This window comes from Notechis scutatus, chromosome 2, assembly GCF_049901735.1.
Source record: "Notechis scutatus isolate UNSWTSFEM ecotype Mainland chromosome 2, rNotScu1.2, whole genome shotgun sequence".
NCBI lineage: Eukaryota > Metazoa > Chordata > Lepidosauria > Squamata > Elapidae > Notechis > Notechis scutatus.
The window spans coordinates 165,906,238-165,921,825 of NC_142010.1; the positions used below are offsets into that span (position 1 = coordinate 165,906,238).

Sequence of the window (15,588 nt, forward strand, 5' to 3'; positions counted from 1 at the left end):
ACAATTCTACTTCGGTCAAATACTGTATGAATATTTCCTATTTTGCATGTTGGAAAGGTGTGGGAATGTAACAGAGTAAATGTAGCTTATGGCCACCCTGTAAAATGGCATAATGTTCCTGTAGCTTTCATTTCATTGGCTGCTGTGAAAAAGCCGTACGTAAATCTGAATCTGAACAAGAAACCATAACAAGCAGGGACCAAAGTGCTTTCATTGCTTGCAAAGTTACTAAAATTTGACAGAAAAAGAAGTCACAAACTTTTTTTCTTCGTAAATTTCTTCTATTTCTAGTTTTTGTTGCTGCCCTGTTCAAAAAATATCAAAGATTCTATATCCCATCTCACTTAAAGAACTTCTGGGGGGGGGGGGGGAATCAGCCTTATTATTACTTTATTATTGTTATTGCCAAGATCCTCAGCTTCTTTCCAGTTCTTCCTCTCTTTTTTTTTTTAAACAGATTGGTCTTGGAAACCTATGCATGGAAATCAGGCAAACTTCCACTACTTGGTGGCCTTCCTTAAAACAAGTCATTCAACTGTTAGTGCCAAGATAGATCAGACCAAAAACTACATCTGGACATTCTTTCATAATATTTATTCGTCTACCATAGAGACCACTAGTACAGAGTGGGCTACTCTTGCTGGCTTTGAGGATGGGGTTCTTCTCTGTCTATATTGCTTTTTATGTGGTTCTGTCTGAATTTTGGTGGGTAAAAATATACAATGGAGATTTTGCTGACTTTTTTTTCATTTAGGAATGGCTTACATTAAAAGGCAAAGTTTTAAAATAACCCGAAGTATCACATATTTTAATGTGAGGAAACAAGCATGGAAAATAGACAGGATCTATCTGGGGCCCAGTTCCATAATTATATTAAGGCTACTTTAAAAAAAAAAAGGAAGTACCAGTACAATGAATACATAGATTGGTGTTTCTCAACCTTGGCAACTTTGAAATGTATAGACTTCAATTCCCAAAATTCCCCAAGCAGCATGCTACTTGGAAATTCTAGAAGTTGAAGTCCACACATTTCAAAGTTGCCAAGGTTGAGAAACACTGGTATAAATGTATAGGATAAATACTGTGCTCTAAAATTTAGTTAGAAACCAGCTAGCCTACCTAAAAGCATATACCAGTGGTAGCTTTCAACTATCAGTTAATTTGCAGGCCTGGAAAAAACTGGGTTCATCTCACTTGGTTTTATAGTATATCAATTTCATTTCCTGACAGACAAAGCACAAAAAGGGCAAACGTTTATTTTGTATAAGATCTGTGCTTGGCACCTAGAAACAGAGTTCTCTGCATAAGGCAAATCTTTATACACTTTCTTTCTTAATATATATTTTACATACACTTTTATCACCCTCTTTAATATTCATAATATTGTACTCCCCTCCCTCCCACAAATTCTAGAAACATATTAAATACATTTATCTACAACACATCAAAACAACCTCTCTACTGCAGTTCACGTTATTTGGCAATTTTATTTTCACACTTTAACTTAAAAGATCACTTTACTCTTTTTCTATTGAGCATCATTTGCTTACTTACTTTCCAACAGATTAAGAAAAAAAATAATATTAGAAGAGAAAAATATTTGAGAAAGGCACTTATTTCTTGGCCAATTCAGCAGACAGAACAGGCCTTCTTTGCAATGAGGCTTCTGCTTGTCCATTCAACAAAACCTCTGATTAAGATAAATTCTTCCTTTATAACTACCTCCTGGGGAAGATAAACTTTTTGCACATGGCTTGCCATTTTTTTTTTCAATTTTATATAAGCCCCTGAATGTTCAGTTGAGCACAACTTCCCCTTATTCCTTTTCTAAATGAGATGTCGTGGGCAGCAGTCATGCCTGTTTCCAGATAAGCCTGCTATAAAAACAATTCCCTGCCTGCATACATCAAGAAAATATTTTAGGGTTAATGGGCATTTCCTCTCCTTCTCTTCAGGCAAAATTTTGTAAAGAGAAAAAGATACTGTTCTCTTGCAAGAGTCACATACTCTCAAAATAGAAAAGGCAAAATTCTCTCAAGAAGAGACATTCCAGTCAAATAAAATGTTCACCAAGCTGAGTGAGAGATGGCTATGAACTTGAACTAATAAATGTAGATAACAAGAAGGCATTTTGGCAATTGTCTATTTCCGATAGTGCAGTTTTATAGGACAGCTTGAATCTTCAGGGGTTGGTGCACACATCTGGGAAGCTTCAAAAAAAAAAGGCAGAAACACTGGGTTTCTGTTAGGAACAGTTCACACCCAACTTAGAATTATTGCATATACTGTAAAGCACGGCCCCTATTATTTGTAAACAGTTTTCTCTTTTTAAAATGCATCCATTGAAAATGGAAGCTATTTAGTTCCATATGGCTTTTGACTCCAGTCTGCACGATTCAGTTCTTTGAAATATAGCTATAATTGGCTTAGATTCCATTGAGCATTCAAATGCAAGTCCCGTTTAAATCTGAAAAGCAACCGGGATGAACCCACCAGAAGATAAAATGAGATGTTTGTTCACAATTTGGCCAAGGCGATGGCTCCGAGCACCCTTTAAACCATGTGCATAGACATTTGTGAAGATGATCCTGTGACAGCACCATACTGCCTATTCTCACAAGTGCTGGCTGTGGGCTGGCTACTGTTGGGGGCGCTGATCATGTGCATGCTGTGATCCATCCCTGTTGAAAGATACTGCCTCTCTCCAAAGGCACCGCTGGAAGGAGCAGAACAAAGTAAAGTGCTTTGTGTGGTGGCCAGTTTTTCAGGGCTTCCTGCCAACCTCGGAGAAGCTGAGAAATTGTATCCATACAAATTATAAGGGTTGTGAAGGGAAAAGGCATTGTAGGAGCTCTGTTGCATGTGGCCACCGCTAAACATATGGGAAGAAGAAGAAGAAGAAGAAGTGGAGGTGGGGTTGCCAGCTTGCATGACATACTGGAACTGAGATGTTGGGAATGATCCCAGCTGGCCGCCATAAGCTTCCATTTTGCCATTAGTGGGCAGGGAAGAAGGAGCAGGCATCCCTGAGATCAGAGTTGGAGTCCGCTGAGGTATGAAGTTTTCCGATGGCTGAGCAGCAGCAGAAGACCCGCTCTGGAGCCGGCTGTATCCACTCTCACTCAATCCTGGGTAGCTCTGCAGGGCAGCCATGTTGCTTCTTGCACACGGTGGATACTCGGAGAGATTCAGGTTACAAAACTGGCTCTCTCGGCAGCCAACATTGAAAGTGTTGGGGGTTAAATGAAAGGCTGGAGGAGAACAGGATGGGGACAGGAGGTGGGAAGATGCCGAGGGTGAGGGGGTCCCTGTGCTGGAGGTTGTTGGGGAAGTGCCTGTGCTGCCCCCTAGGAAGACAACAGAAAAGAAAGCAACAACTTAAAATGGACTTAAATTATATAACATGAACAACACTTATTTCGATTTCTATCTTTTCCTCTAATAATTTGCTCTCTTACTTTATCCCAACAGAAAATATGAAAGATGTGATCTTTTGTCCTAATTTCAAATTCATTCCAAAAGTGCTAAGGTAGCCAGAAACTTTGCCAACGTACTGCAAAGCAAATAAAAAGCTCTGCTACATTCCCCCCACCAAAATGCCTCTGAGCCCCAAATGAGCTCCATAGGCTTTCTGAGAAAATGAAATAATGTCCAACCACATCCCAAGGCTTTGTTTGAACTTAGTTTTACATATCCAGAAAAAGAACAGAAGCAAGCAGGGATAGTGAAAACGACCTATAGAAGAGGGAGATAGTAAACTGCATTTCAGTAAAGCGGCATTTTCTCATCTAGCCTCCCTTTGCAAACATTTATTGAATTGGATAAGTAACTTTTCCATATCCTCCTTTTTCAAAAATTTCTCACAGCATATTTTCAAATTTAACAGATAAACAGAGTTGGAAGGGACCTTGTAGATCATCTAGTCCAACCCCCCCGCCCAAGTGGGAGACCCGACACCATTTCTGACAAATGGCAGTCCAATCTCTTCTTGAAAGTCTCAACTGATGGCACTCCCACAACTTCCGAGGGCAAGCTGTTCCATTGGTTGATTGTTCTCACTTCTCCTTATTTCCAGGTTAAATCTCTCCTTGTTCAGTTTCCATCCATTATTTCTTGTCTGGCCTACAGGAGCTTTAGAAAATAGCTTGACCCCTTCCTCTCTGTGGCAGCCCCTCAAATATTGGAACACTGCTATCATGTCTCCCCTGGTCCTTCTCTTCACTAGACTCGCCATGCCCAGTTCCTGTCACCGTTCCTCATATGCCTTAGTCTCCAGTCCCCTAATCATCCTGGTTGTTCTTCTCTGCATTTTTTCTAGAGTCTCAACATCTTTTTTGTAATGTGGTGAACAGAACTGGATGCAGTACTCTAGGTGTGGGATTTATAAAGTGGTATTAGTACCTCCCTTGAAGGCTTTAAAAACACCTCCCTTTTTACGACTCTTTTCCGTAATCCCTTAATTTAGGATAACATCAGGGCAACTGGATCAATCAGCATTTACTGCCTAGATGCCTCTCCTGATGCCACACAGAGTTCACAGCAGATATTTTGTCTTTGTGCCCTAGGAGAGAAACACCTGCTGCCACCCAGAATTGAACTCTCAACTTCTGGATGGGAGGCAAGCATCTTCACCACTAGGTCACCACACTGCTATCTCTGGATCTCTGTCCATAAGGGAAGTATCACTAGGGTGGGGAGTTTAAGCATATGGCAAATCATACTATATCCATCCACCTGATAGATTCTTTGAATGGCCCTCTGCAAATGTTGCTATTTTGTTCTTCACACATCCACCTCCCCTCAAAAATGTCATTTCCTCCCATTTTCACTGATGGTACCAAAAAAAAACCCAAGTCCAGGTTCTTCTCCTCCCATGAAATCCTGCTTCCAGTTGTGAGACTTAAGTGTCTGTTCAAAGTCAGCTGGGTTTCTAAATAGTAGGATCTTCTCAGAGGCTTAATTCCCAGTGAATCATTTTGTTTTATGTCCCACTGGTTACAAATATTATAAAAGTAGTTTATAATGCAGCTCATAGAAAATAATACCACTTCTATTTTCTTTTTTTGAGAATACCAGGCATGAATAGTCAATGTATCTTCAAGAACTCAGCTTAAATGTATGGATATGAACTTTTATCTATTTTTCTTATTCAATGGTATAAAAAATATCTGTCTTTCCTGCTACCCAATATTCTGCTTTCTGTGTCCTGGGAATCCTTATACCTCTTGCACTAAATTTTGGATATGTTTATTTTTATGGGAAAACTTTCTTTGTCATCAATTTTTGTTGCATAGACTACAGTATCAATATAATGTGATAAAAGGAAGCAGAAGTCAGTAGCTAGTGCCTTACATGTTCAGAAAATAAGAATACCAGACCATGTTGATTGATTTCACTTATGTCATCATCTTCTGCAACCTGGACAATGTCTCTCTGCTGAAAGTTGATTCAATTATTGGAAAAGTCATCCAGCCCTGATCATTGGAGTCCCACCAGAAAACCACATATGAAGTGCCAAAAACATCTATGCAATCACTGAGGACATCAGGGAAAGCGGCATGCAACAGTACCTATTTAACATATTTAATAGGAGTGTCTAAGGCAGCAGCAGGAGGCATTTGGAAACAGGCTGCTATTTAATAACAGGAAACATTTATTATATTTGTACGCCATCTGACTCTCAATGACTCTGGACCAGGAATGGGCAATTAATTTTCCCAAGAGGTCAACATGAGAAATGGGGACGGTTGTGGAAGGCCAAAACAAGAGGCTGAACTTAATTCTGCTCAATATAAAATTTATTGCTTTATAAAAACTAGTAAATTCTATTATTTTGTTTATTGTGAAAGTGCATAGGCACACCCGCACTCGCATATGTAAATTAAAAAATATATCCATTGCCTTTCAAATAAAAGCAGCACAGTTGTATTGCATGCATGGCAAACATTTCTGTTTGACTTCTAAGTTCTGATTGGTCTCACGGGCGCTGGACAGGGACAACTGTCAGATGTGGCCCCAGGGCTGTAAAATGCCCAAGTCTGTTCTAAACAACTCACAATAATTGAAGAAATTACAATAAAACCAATGAAGCATAAAAATAACCACAGGGTTCTTTAATCTGATATATTTTCAACAATGAAATACCACTTTGAAGCAATATTCATTTAAAAGCAAATAGTCATGTTATAGTCCTTTGTTTTGCATTCCAATACAGGTAGTTCTTGACTTATGACCACAACTGAGCCCAAAATTTCCAGTGCTAAGCAAGACAGTTACTGAATTTTGCCCCATTTTACAACATTTCTTGCCACAGGTGTGAAATGAATCACTGCGGTTGTTAAGTAAAGAACACGGTTGTTAAAGCGAACCTGGCTTCCCCGTTGGTTTTGCTTGTCAGAAGGTTGCAAAAAAAGTGATCACATGATCCCCAAGGACACTGCAACATCATATATACATGGCATTTGCCAAGTATCTGAATTTTGATCACGTGACCATGGGAATGTAACTGAGAAAAAACGACACTTTTTTCAGTGCCTTTGTAACTTCAAATGGTCACTAAATGAATAGTTGTAAGTGAAGGACTATCTGTGTATCCTCTGAGTATTTGAGTTTAAATAGCAGCACTAAATATGAATGTGTTAATCATGCTGCTTACTAGCATAGGTCTCTGCTTTTCTTACTGCAGTGTCTCTGTATACAGTACAGTATACAGTATACTGTATATACAATAGACCTATATTCATCTGTATATCTTTTAGAGATTTGATCCATTCAGAATCCATCATTAGCCATCATTTTTAAACTTAGCCATGCTCTTTTTCAGTTAAATATATATATTTAAAGGTTCTTCTAAATCTGAAATGTGCCGGATATGATTTACCAATATATTTCTAGTGCTTCATTTTCATTACTGTATTTCAAAAGATTTTGTCCAATTTCTTCAGTTTTAATACACTTTCCATTAGCAAGATATTTTTTTCTCTCAGATAAATTATTAGTGTAAATTATTCAAAGGCAGACCTGTCATTTGTAATATGACTTACAGCTGATGTCAGTCCATCAGCCTTTGGAAATTTCCAGTCCAGTTATTTATCCAGTCTTTATTAGTGCTTGTTATTTTGTCTTTTTGTCTATGCAGTTGGAAAAAATCCCCATAAATTGCTTCAATTTCAGTAAGGCACAAGCCCCATTTTCTTACTCTTGAATCAATGTTTAATTTCTTTTTCTGTATAATTTATTATTTGTAATATTATAAAGCAGTTTCTTTTTTTTTTTATTTTCTTTCACAACTTTCTAACATTGCATTTCATGCTTCAGATGGAATACACAAAAGTTGAAGCTGTTCCACCTACTACTTGTAATACAAAATGAATGTGTTTTTGACTACTTTCAGTCTTTCTTTTCACTGAATACAGTTTTCTTAGTTGAGGCTTCTTTTATGTTTTTAATGTAAAACTACTCACAACCCACCTTAGAACACCTGGATCTATTTTTGCACTTCATGTCCATATGGTCATAGAATTACTTTGTGGGGATGGCAAAATCTTAAGAATTAGTAAACTAAGAATTAACTTATCTACTTTTTATGCTTCAGCTTAACATTGAAAAAAAAGCTGCATACAGAACATTTGTTAGTTAATTGTACATATTGACAAAGCTTGTAGAACTAATCTGAACATTTCCTATTTGTATTGTGTGGGAAAGAGAATTCCATACAGAAATCAAGAAAATCTGTTGTGGGAAAATGAATATATAATTACTGGAACTCTGATTTTATTTTTGTTTATAAATTCTCTTCATTAAACAGAATAAAACAAAACCAAATATTTTTAACAATGAGAATCTAGATCAGATTCAACATGATTTTTAAAAGTCAGTCTAAATTGTTTAATCAATTTTTGGCTCTCTCTAACCTAACTGAACCCCATAAAATTTAATTGCCATCTGTGAGAAATTAATTGTATGTCTGTTTTGTCCCAATGTAAAACCAAGTTTGGGGGTGATAATATGATTTTTGAAGAGTTTTTTCTTTTAATGCCTGGTATTCTGGAACTATAGCTTTTTTATTTCAATTCTGAAAGAAGGTGCTTGAAAAATATTGATAAGTTTAGAACCTCTTGTTTGTCTTCTTGTAAAACATTTTTTTCTAAGCTAAAAAGATACAGGTAGTCCACAATTTCCAACCATTCATTTAGTAGCTGTTCAAAGTTACAACAGCACTGAAATAAGTGACTTACAATTGGTCCTCCTCACATTTATGACCACTGTAGTGTCTCCATGATCATGTGATCAAAATTCTAGTATTTGGCAATTATTTACGATGGTTGCAGTGTCTTGCAGTCAAATGATAGCCTCCAAGTGGGCTATCTTTCAAGTGGGCTTCTGGTAAATAAAGCAAATGGAGGGAAGCCAGATCATGTGATTCACTACGCAACTGCAGTAGTTGTTCACTTAACAACTATGGCTTATAAAGGTATTAAAATTGGTTGCAATTCACTTAATTCACTTGCTGAGCAACAAAAATTCTGGTCTCAATTGTGGTCATAAATCAAGGACTACTATAACAGTTTCCCACTGGAAAGGGAAGAAAAAAATCATAACTGAGTGCCAATCAGTTCTGTTGAGGAGTAATGCATAAACATCTGCAGTTTCCATATCTCTGCAAATCATGCAGACCCAAACTGGATCTGTTTGAAAGAGTTGATACCATAGAAACATGAATAACATCCCTTGACACCATAGTAGCATCCCTGGACACTTTAAAAGAAAGATTATCCAACCTTGAAAAAAAAAGACACAATGCAAAATCCTGAACATCCAATAGCTACAAACCACATCTCTACCCAACAACCACAACCCAATCCACAACCCAATCCACACAAAAACATAAATCAGACAAATAATGATATCCCAATCCTCATCAGAGAAGCTGTTGAGCACGAACGGAAACATCCAAACGCCATCTTATCTGGTCTAGAGAACATCAATGACAATGATGACATCACAACTGCCCGCAACATCATCAGTGATTATCAAGCATCAACCATCTCTCCAATGAAATACTTGACATTTCCCGCATTGGCCGAGTGCTCAAAAACAGGGACAGCTCTGTGGCCCCACGCTTCTGCAGGTCATTTGTAAAAATGAATCAAGCAAACGTAAATTCATTTATACTATAAATTCACTTGCCAAAAGCAACACCAACCATAAGAACCGCCATTCTTGCCCTGACCTAACCATATAGCAACGTGCCCGCTCCCGTCTACGCCACACAGAACTCAAAAAACGTCTAGACAATGGAGAGAAGGACCTGTACATTGACTACCGTGCTGACTGTATCAAAAGTAAGTCACACAACCCACAACTCAGCTTTAACCTTCCACCACAACCCTACTTCAACCAATCCACCATCACCCAAGACTAGACACGCACGCCCCTAACTACCTCAATTCCAACTACAGCTGGCCTTAAATGCAAGCTACTTTTATTTGAATAAAATACCTGAATTTCTCCTCTTACTAAATATGGCTAAATTCGACATCATATTTGTCTGTGAAACATGGCTCAACACATCTCTCCCTGACTCCATTACCACAGTAAGAGACTATCATGTTTACCAATCAGATCGTGAAATTCGTAGAGGAGGTGGTGTTGGTATCTTCTATAAAAAGTCCTTACATCTAAAAAACATCCAAGTTACCCAGGAGCTTGCTCTTCCTGAGACCATCATCTGTGAACTATAAATATCACATTTCGATTCTTACTATGTTACAGAACCCCTGATTATGACATTGAACATGTAAACAAGCTAAATTCACTACTAACATGGGCAACATCCTGCTCACACACTTTTATCTTTCTTGGTGACTTCAATCTACCTCATATTAACTGGACTGTAAACGAATGTACAACTGAACCCGTACATGCAACCTTCTATAATGCTGCTACAAATCTGGGACTGGAACAACTAGTAACCAACAATACTAGACTTAACAACTGCCTCGATCTCATCTTCTGCAATAGTTTGAATTTAATTTACAGAATACAACTAAAGAACCCTTTTCCAACAGTGACCACAATATGATTGACTTTTGTCTCAACATACGCCCATACAAAAATCATCACAATGACATAATCCCCAATTATAACTTCAAAAAAGGCAACTATGATCTTATAGAAAATGATCTCTCATCCCTTGATTGGCAATCTCTATTCACTGGATGCAATACTGTTGAAGACCATTACAACGTATTTTTAGTTGAAGTCAAAAGAGTCATATGTACCAATAACAACTCCCAAAACAAAAATAAAAAACAGATTACCCATAACAATAAGGAAACTTCCATCCAAAAAGAGATCACTCTGGCGGAAAAACAAATCTGGTCATGTTGCCAACTTCAAAAGCCGATACAAAAATTTATGCCACCATATAAAGACTGAATGCACCAATTATCACATTAAACAAGAGGAAAACCTTCTATGCACCAATTCCACCTGCACTTTTTACAATTTTGTAAACAACAAGCTAAAAGACTCAAGGTCCATCCCACCCCTGATAGGACCTAATGGTAAAGACTGCAATGACAACACCATTAAAGCCTACCTCTTTAACACATTCTTTGGATCAGTATTTGTAAACAGCAATGGATCATGCCCAGTATTTCCTAGTCAAACCACAGACAACTACAATGATCTAATACATATCAATTTTACAGAAGACAATGTTGAAAAAGCACTACACAATCTAAAACCATCTCTATCTATTGGACCAGACGGAATATGTGCCTCCTTAAAAAAACTATCCACTGCCATAATCTTTAAGCATAATCTCTAAGCATAATCTTTGAAAAATCTTTCAGGACCAGCTCCTTGCCTAACCTATGGTCACAAGCCACGGTCATCCCCATCTTCAAAAAGGGAGACCCCAGCCTAGTTGAAAATTACAGACCAATCTCCTTATGCTGTGTCACCTGTAAAGTCATGGAATCAATTATTAACCAATCCATTATCCTCCACTTAGATACAACAACCTACTCTCTGATAAACAATTTGGTTTCAGAAAAAAAACTATCCTATAATCTGCAACTCTTACACTGCAAAAACATATGGACTACACAACTCGATCAGGGCAAAACAATAGACGCAATCTACATAGACTTCTGTAAAGCCTTTGATTCAGTAGTACATGACAAACTACTCTTAAAACTAAAATCTTATGGTATCTCTGGACAACTGCATAACTGGATAGAAGCATTCCTGTCAAACAGACAACAAATGGTCAAAATTGGGAGTGTCCTATCAAATTCTGTACTTGTCAATAGCGGTGTCCCCCAAGGCAGTGTTCTAGGGCCAACTCTCTTCATACTCTACATAAATGACCTTTGTGATCATATTAAGAGCAACTGTGTTCTCTTCGCTGATGATGTAAAGCTGTTCAATACCATAGACAATACTGCTACCCTTCAAAAAGATCTTGACTATGTATCAGAATGGTAAAAAAAAAAGGCAACTTCAAATCTCAACAAATAAAGGCTCTGTCTTACATATTGGCAAAAAAAAAAAAAATCAGAAAATAAAGTACAAGCTGAATAGTCAAGACCTTGTTGATGATCCAAGAACCTTGGAATACTCATCTCTAATGATCTAAGTGCTAGAGCCCACTGTAACTACATAGTCAAAAAGGTATTAAGAGTTGTGAACCTAATCCTACGTAGCTTTTTCTCTGGTAATATCACACTACTAACTAAAACATACGAAACATTTGCAAGACCAATACTCGAATACAGCTCATCTGTCTGGAACCCACATTACGTATCTGATATTAGCACAGTTGAGAAAGTCCAGAAATATTTCACAAGAAGAGTTCTCTACTCCTCTACTCGTTGTAGAATACCTTATGCCACCAGACTTGAAATTCTAGACCTAGAAAACCTTGAATTACGCCGTCTTCGGTCTGATCTAAGTATGGTATATAAAATCATACATTGCAATGACTTACCTGTCAATGAGTACTTTAACTTCAACCATAACAACACAAGAGCACACAATAGATACAAACTCAAGGTTAACCGCACCAAACTTGATTGCAGGAAATACGACTTCAGCAACAGAGTGGTCAATGTTTGGAATATTCTACCTGACTCTGTGGTTTCTTCCCCAAACCCCAAAAACTTTAACCTTAGACTGTCTACTATTGACCTCACCCCTTTCCTAAGAGGTCTGTAGGGGGCATGTATAAGCACACCAACGTGCCTACCGTCCCTGTCCTATTGTTTCTTTTATTTTTCTTATCTATACCCATTTCATGTATTCACAACTGTATATACTTATACCTATTATCTTGTAAGCGATTGACAAATCAAATAAATAAAAATAAACAATAACATCTTGGGACACTGCATTACTTCTTCAGGAAATCTTATTGTTCATGAAAGTTTCAGTGGAAAAAAGGATAATTATGATTTTAGTAGACTTATAATATCAATTACTTAGCAATAAGTTTCTGATTACATTTAGATATGAAAACCTTCTTGCATTGCATTACAAATTTCCAACTTAATGAGATCGTGTTGCTGGAGTTCTTTTAATGTCATTAAAATCCTCTGGCAGTGTCTAGTTTTTTCAAAAAATAAATATATATTTTAAAAAACAAAATGAATCTTTTTCTTATAGATCCATCATCTACCTTTTCTCCCAAAATGCAGTCCCTGGGAAATGTCTGGGAAGCTGTAGGTCACTACTGCATAAGTGCAAGTATATTGGTCAATGACTTGAAAGAATTATTTCTATGTTCTTAAAAATGTTCAGGTCCTCGAGAATCTGTTGAAACAAAAAGATCTAGAAAATTGGAATAACCTTCAACTATCACTAATAGGTAGAATTTCAGCAATCAAAATGAACATACTGCCCAAATTTTTGTTTTTATTTCAAAAGATACTGATTAAATTAGAAAAAAAATCTTTAAAGATTTGAATAAAATGAAGTTAAATTTCGTGTGGCAAGGTAAGAGACCAAGGATTAAATTGAAACATCTCCAATATGCAAAAGAAAGAGGGGGATTAGGGTTTCCGGAATGGGAACTGTATTATGAAGCGGCCGCTTTAACATGGATTAAGGATTGGATAAATGTGGATAATAAAAGACTCCTACTTTTAGAAGGGCAAGATTTACAACAGGGCTGGCATGCATATTTGTGGCCTGGTAGAAATATGACCCACCAATATTTTCTGAGGCACAAAATTCAGCAAGCTTTAATTTCAATTTGGAATAAAATAAGACTGCAAAATTATATGGAAACCCTATGTTGGCTCTCATTTTTAGAAGCAATATCATACCCGAATCTCTACAATCAGGAAAAGGCAATCACATATAAAGGTATTTAACAGATGAAGGCAGATTAAACCAGAGACAGGAACAGACAACAAGGTATAGCATTGGAATGGTGGGCATATCTTCAAATACAATCTAGATATGAAAGAGACAAAAAAGAATGGGGAATTAATTCTCAAGATATAATATCAGATAAAATACTATTAGGACTAGAGAAAAAATAAAGAAAGAAACTGTTACAAATATCTATTGGATCACAAAATGTATGAAGAGCAGGTTAAAGAACCGATGTTAACTTGGGCTAGAGATTTCGGACATAGCATAAACTTAGACCAAGGGCAGTAAATTTGGGATCGGAATAAAAAGATCATGCTAGCCACATCTTGTAAAGAAAATCTGTTTAAGATGTTTTATAGGTGGCATCTACCACTGGCCAGGTTAGCAAAAATGTATAGTTCTCAATCGCCTACATGCTGGAAATGTTTGAAAGAACGGGGTACCTATTATCATATGTGGTGTTAGTGCAAGAAAATACAAGAGTTTTGGCATAAAATCTGGACATGGCTAGAAGAAATGTTGGGTATAAAAATTAACTTTACATCAGACATGTTCCTATTAGGAATAATAAATGAAATTTTTAGTAAAGCAGATAATTACCTAATTATTCATGTTATTACAACAGCAAGATTATTGCTTGCCCAAACTTGGAAGTTAAAAGAAATCCCAAATGACGAAGCAATAATAGACAAGATTTTTCAATGCGCTGAATTAGATAGTATGACATTAGAATTGAAAGAACAAGGCATATCAGAATACTATAAAGTATGGAATAATTTTTATGTGTGGATGGATATGAAAGGAAGTCTATAAAATGTCAATCAGAATTTAAGATGTGATTGAAATACAGCACAATGATTAAGATATAAAATGACACAAAGATCAAATGTAAATATGTATATATGCGTATATATGCATATAAATGCTTATGTTGTTTAATTATTTTTCTCTAGTATAATAATGTAAAGACTGATATGTATGTCAAAGAAAACCCACCACAGATTTTTTTAAATGTTTATCTTCAATAAAAAAACTTTTTTTAAATGTTCAGGTCCTCTATATGCCAAGTTCCATAGAAGACATGTGTTCCTCATTTAAAACATACTCCTGTATAGGACTTGGCATGTCTTGCATCAAGAAAGTAACTTTTAGCAGTACTTTTAATTGAAGAAAATAGCATGTGGAAAAAGAATTATTCTCTGTCTAAGGTAGCATTTCTGAATCAATGTGGTGCCAATGAAATAAACAAATGGGATGTTAGTCATGAAATATTTATACCCTATCTAGTTTGGTTTTAACAATCTATGAAGTTTTAAGGATCCTGCTGGAAGTTATATATATATAAATATTTCCAAGAACATAAGCAAACAAATATTAAGTTAACTAACATGTAATGTAATTTCCATCTGCATTTGTCAAACTGTTGCTTGTGACACCTTCCCAGCTATTTGAAAAGCGAAGATGAGAACTTTTTCTACAGTCAGTGTTGTAATTTGGGGAGACTACTAATTGCAATTTTGTGACTTCCTTTTTCTATCTCTTTCGCAAGGAATTGAAGATACTTTCATTCCAAAGAGGTTGTAATATCATGTGAAAGATGCAATATAATGTGAAATAAAGTTTTATTGCTGCCATTTTTATGTATTAACAGCTTTTAAATGTCCTGCTATTCTTTTATGAGGTTATTATACAGTTACCATACTATATTCTCTTGTATTCATTTAGTAATTCCTGTATATACTGTCTGTTATTTTATTATACACCAACCTCAATACCTTTATAGAAGCATATCTGTGTATGTGGGCACAGATAGTTTGTCTAATTTTAAACAGGGATTTACATAAGAATTCTACCATATGATATGAATTGTGATGCATAAAATCTGTGTAAATTACTATCTGGATTATCAAATGGCAAGGCCTCTAATGTCAGAGCCCCTTGACAAAACTGAAGGTGTTAAAGGTAAAAAAGCTGTCCCTAGATTCCCTAGAAAAAGTTGGTCATCTGCAAAATATCGACCAAATGATAACCAGCTCTGTGGAGAGCTAATACTCTACAAGATAGAAATAAAAAATAAAAACAACCTACCTGTGACAGAAGAAAGGATTGAAAATAACAGTGAAATTTAAGAGAGGACAAGGGCAAGTTCTTTGCATAGGTAGTAGAAACTAGATGTACAAGTATAGGTCAAGGGAACCCTTA

At 36.5% G+C, this 15,588-nt stretch overlaps 1 protein-coding gene across 1 annotated transcript in view; it reads right to left on the bottom strand.

Annotated features, from left to right (window-relative positions):
* Positions 1-579: 579 nt before the first annotated feature.
* TBX15 (T-box transcription factor 15) overlaps positions 580-15,588 on the bottom strand; it is a 78,320-nt gene continuing 63,311 nt past the window's right edge. Inside the window, exon 8 of the mRNA XM_026675412.2 lies at positions 580-3,347. Within this exon, the coding sequence (XP_026531197.2) occupies positions 2,554-3,347 (794 nt within the window). The 3' untranslated portion in view covers positions 580-2,553. The remainder of the gene's footprint in view (positions 3,348-15,588) is intronic.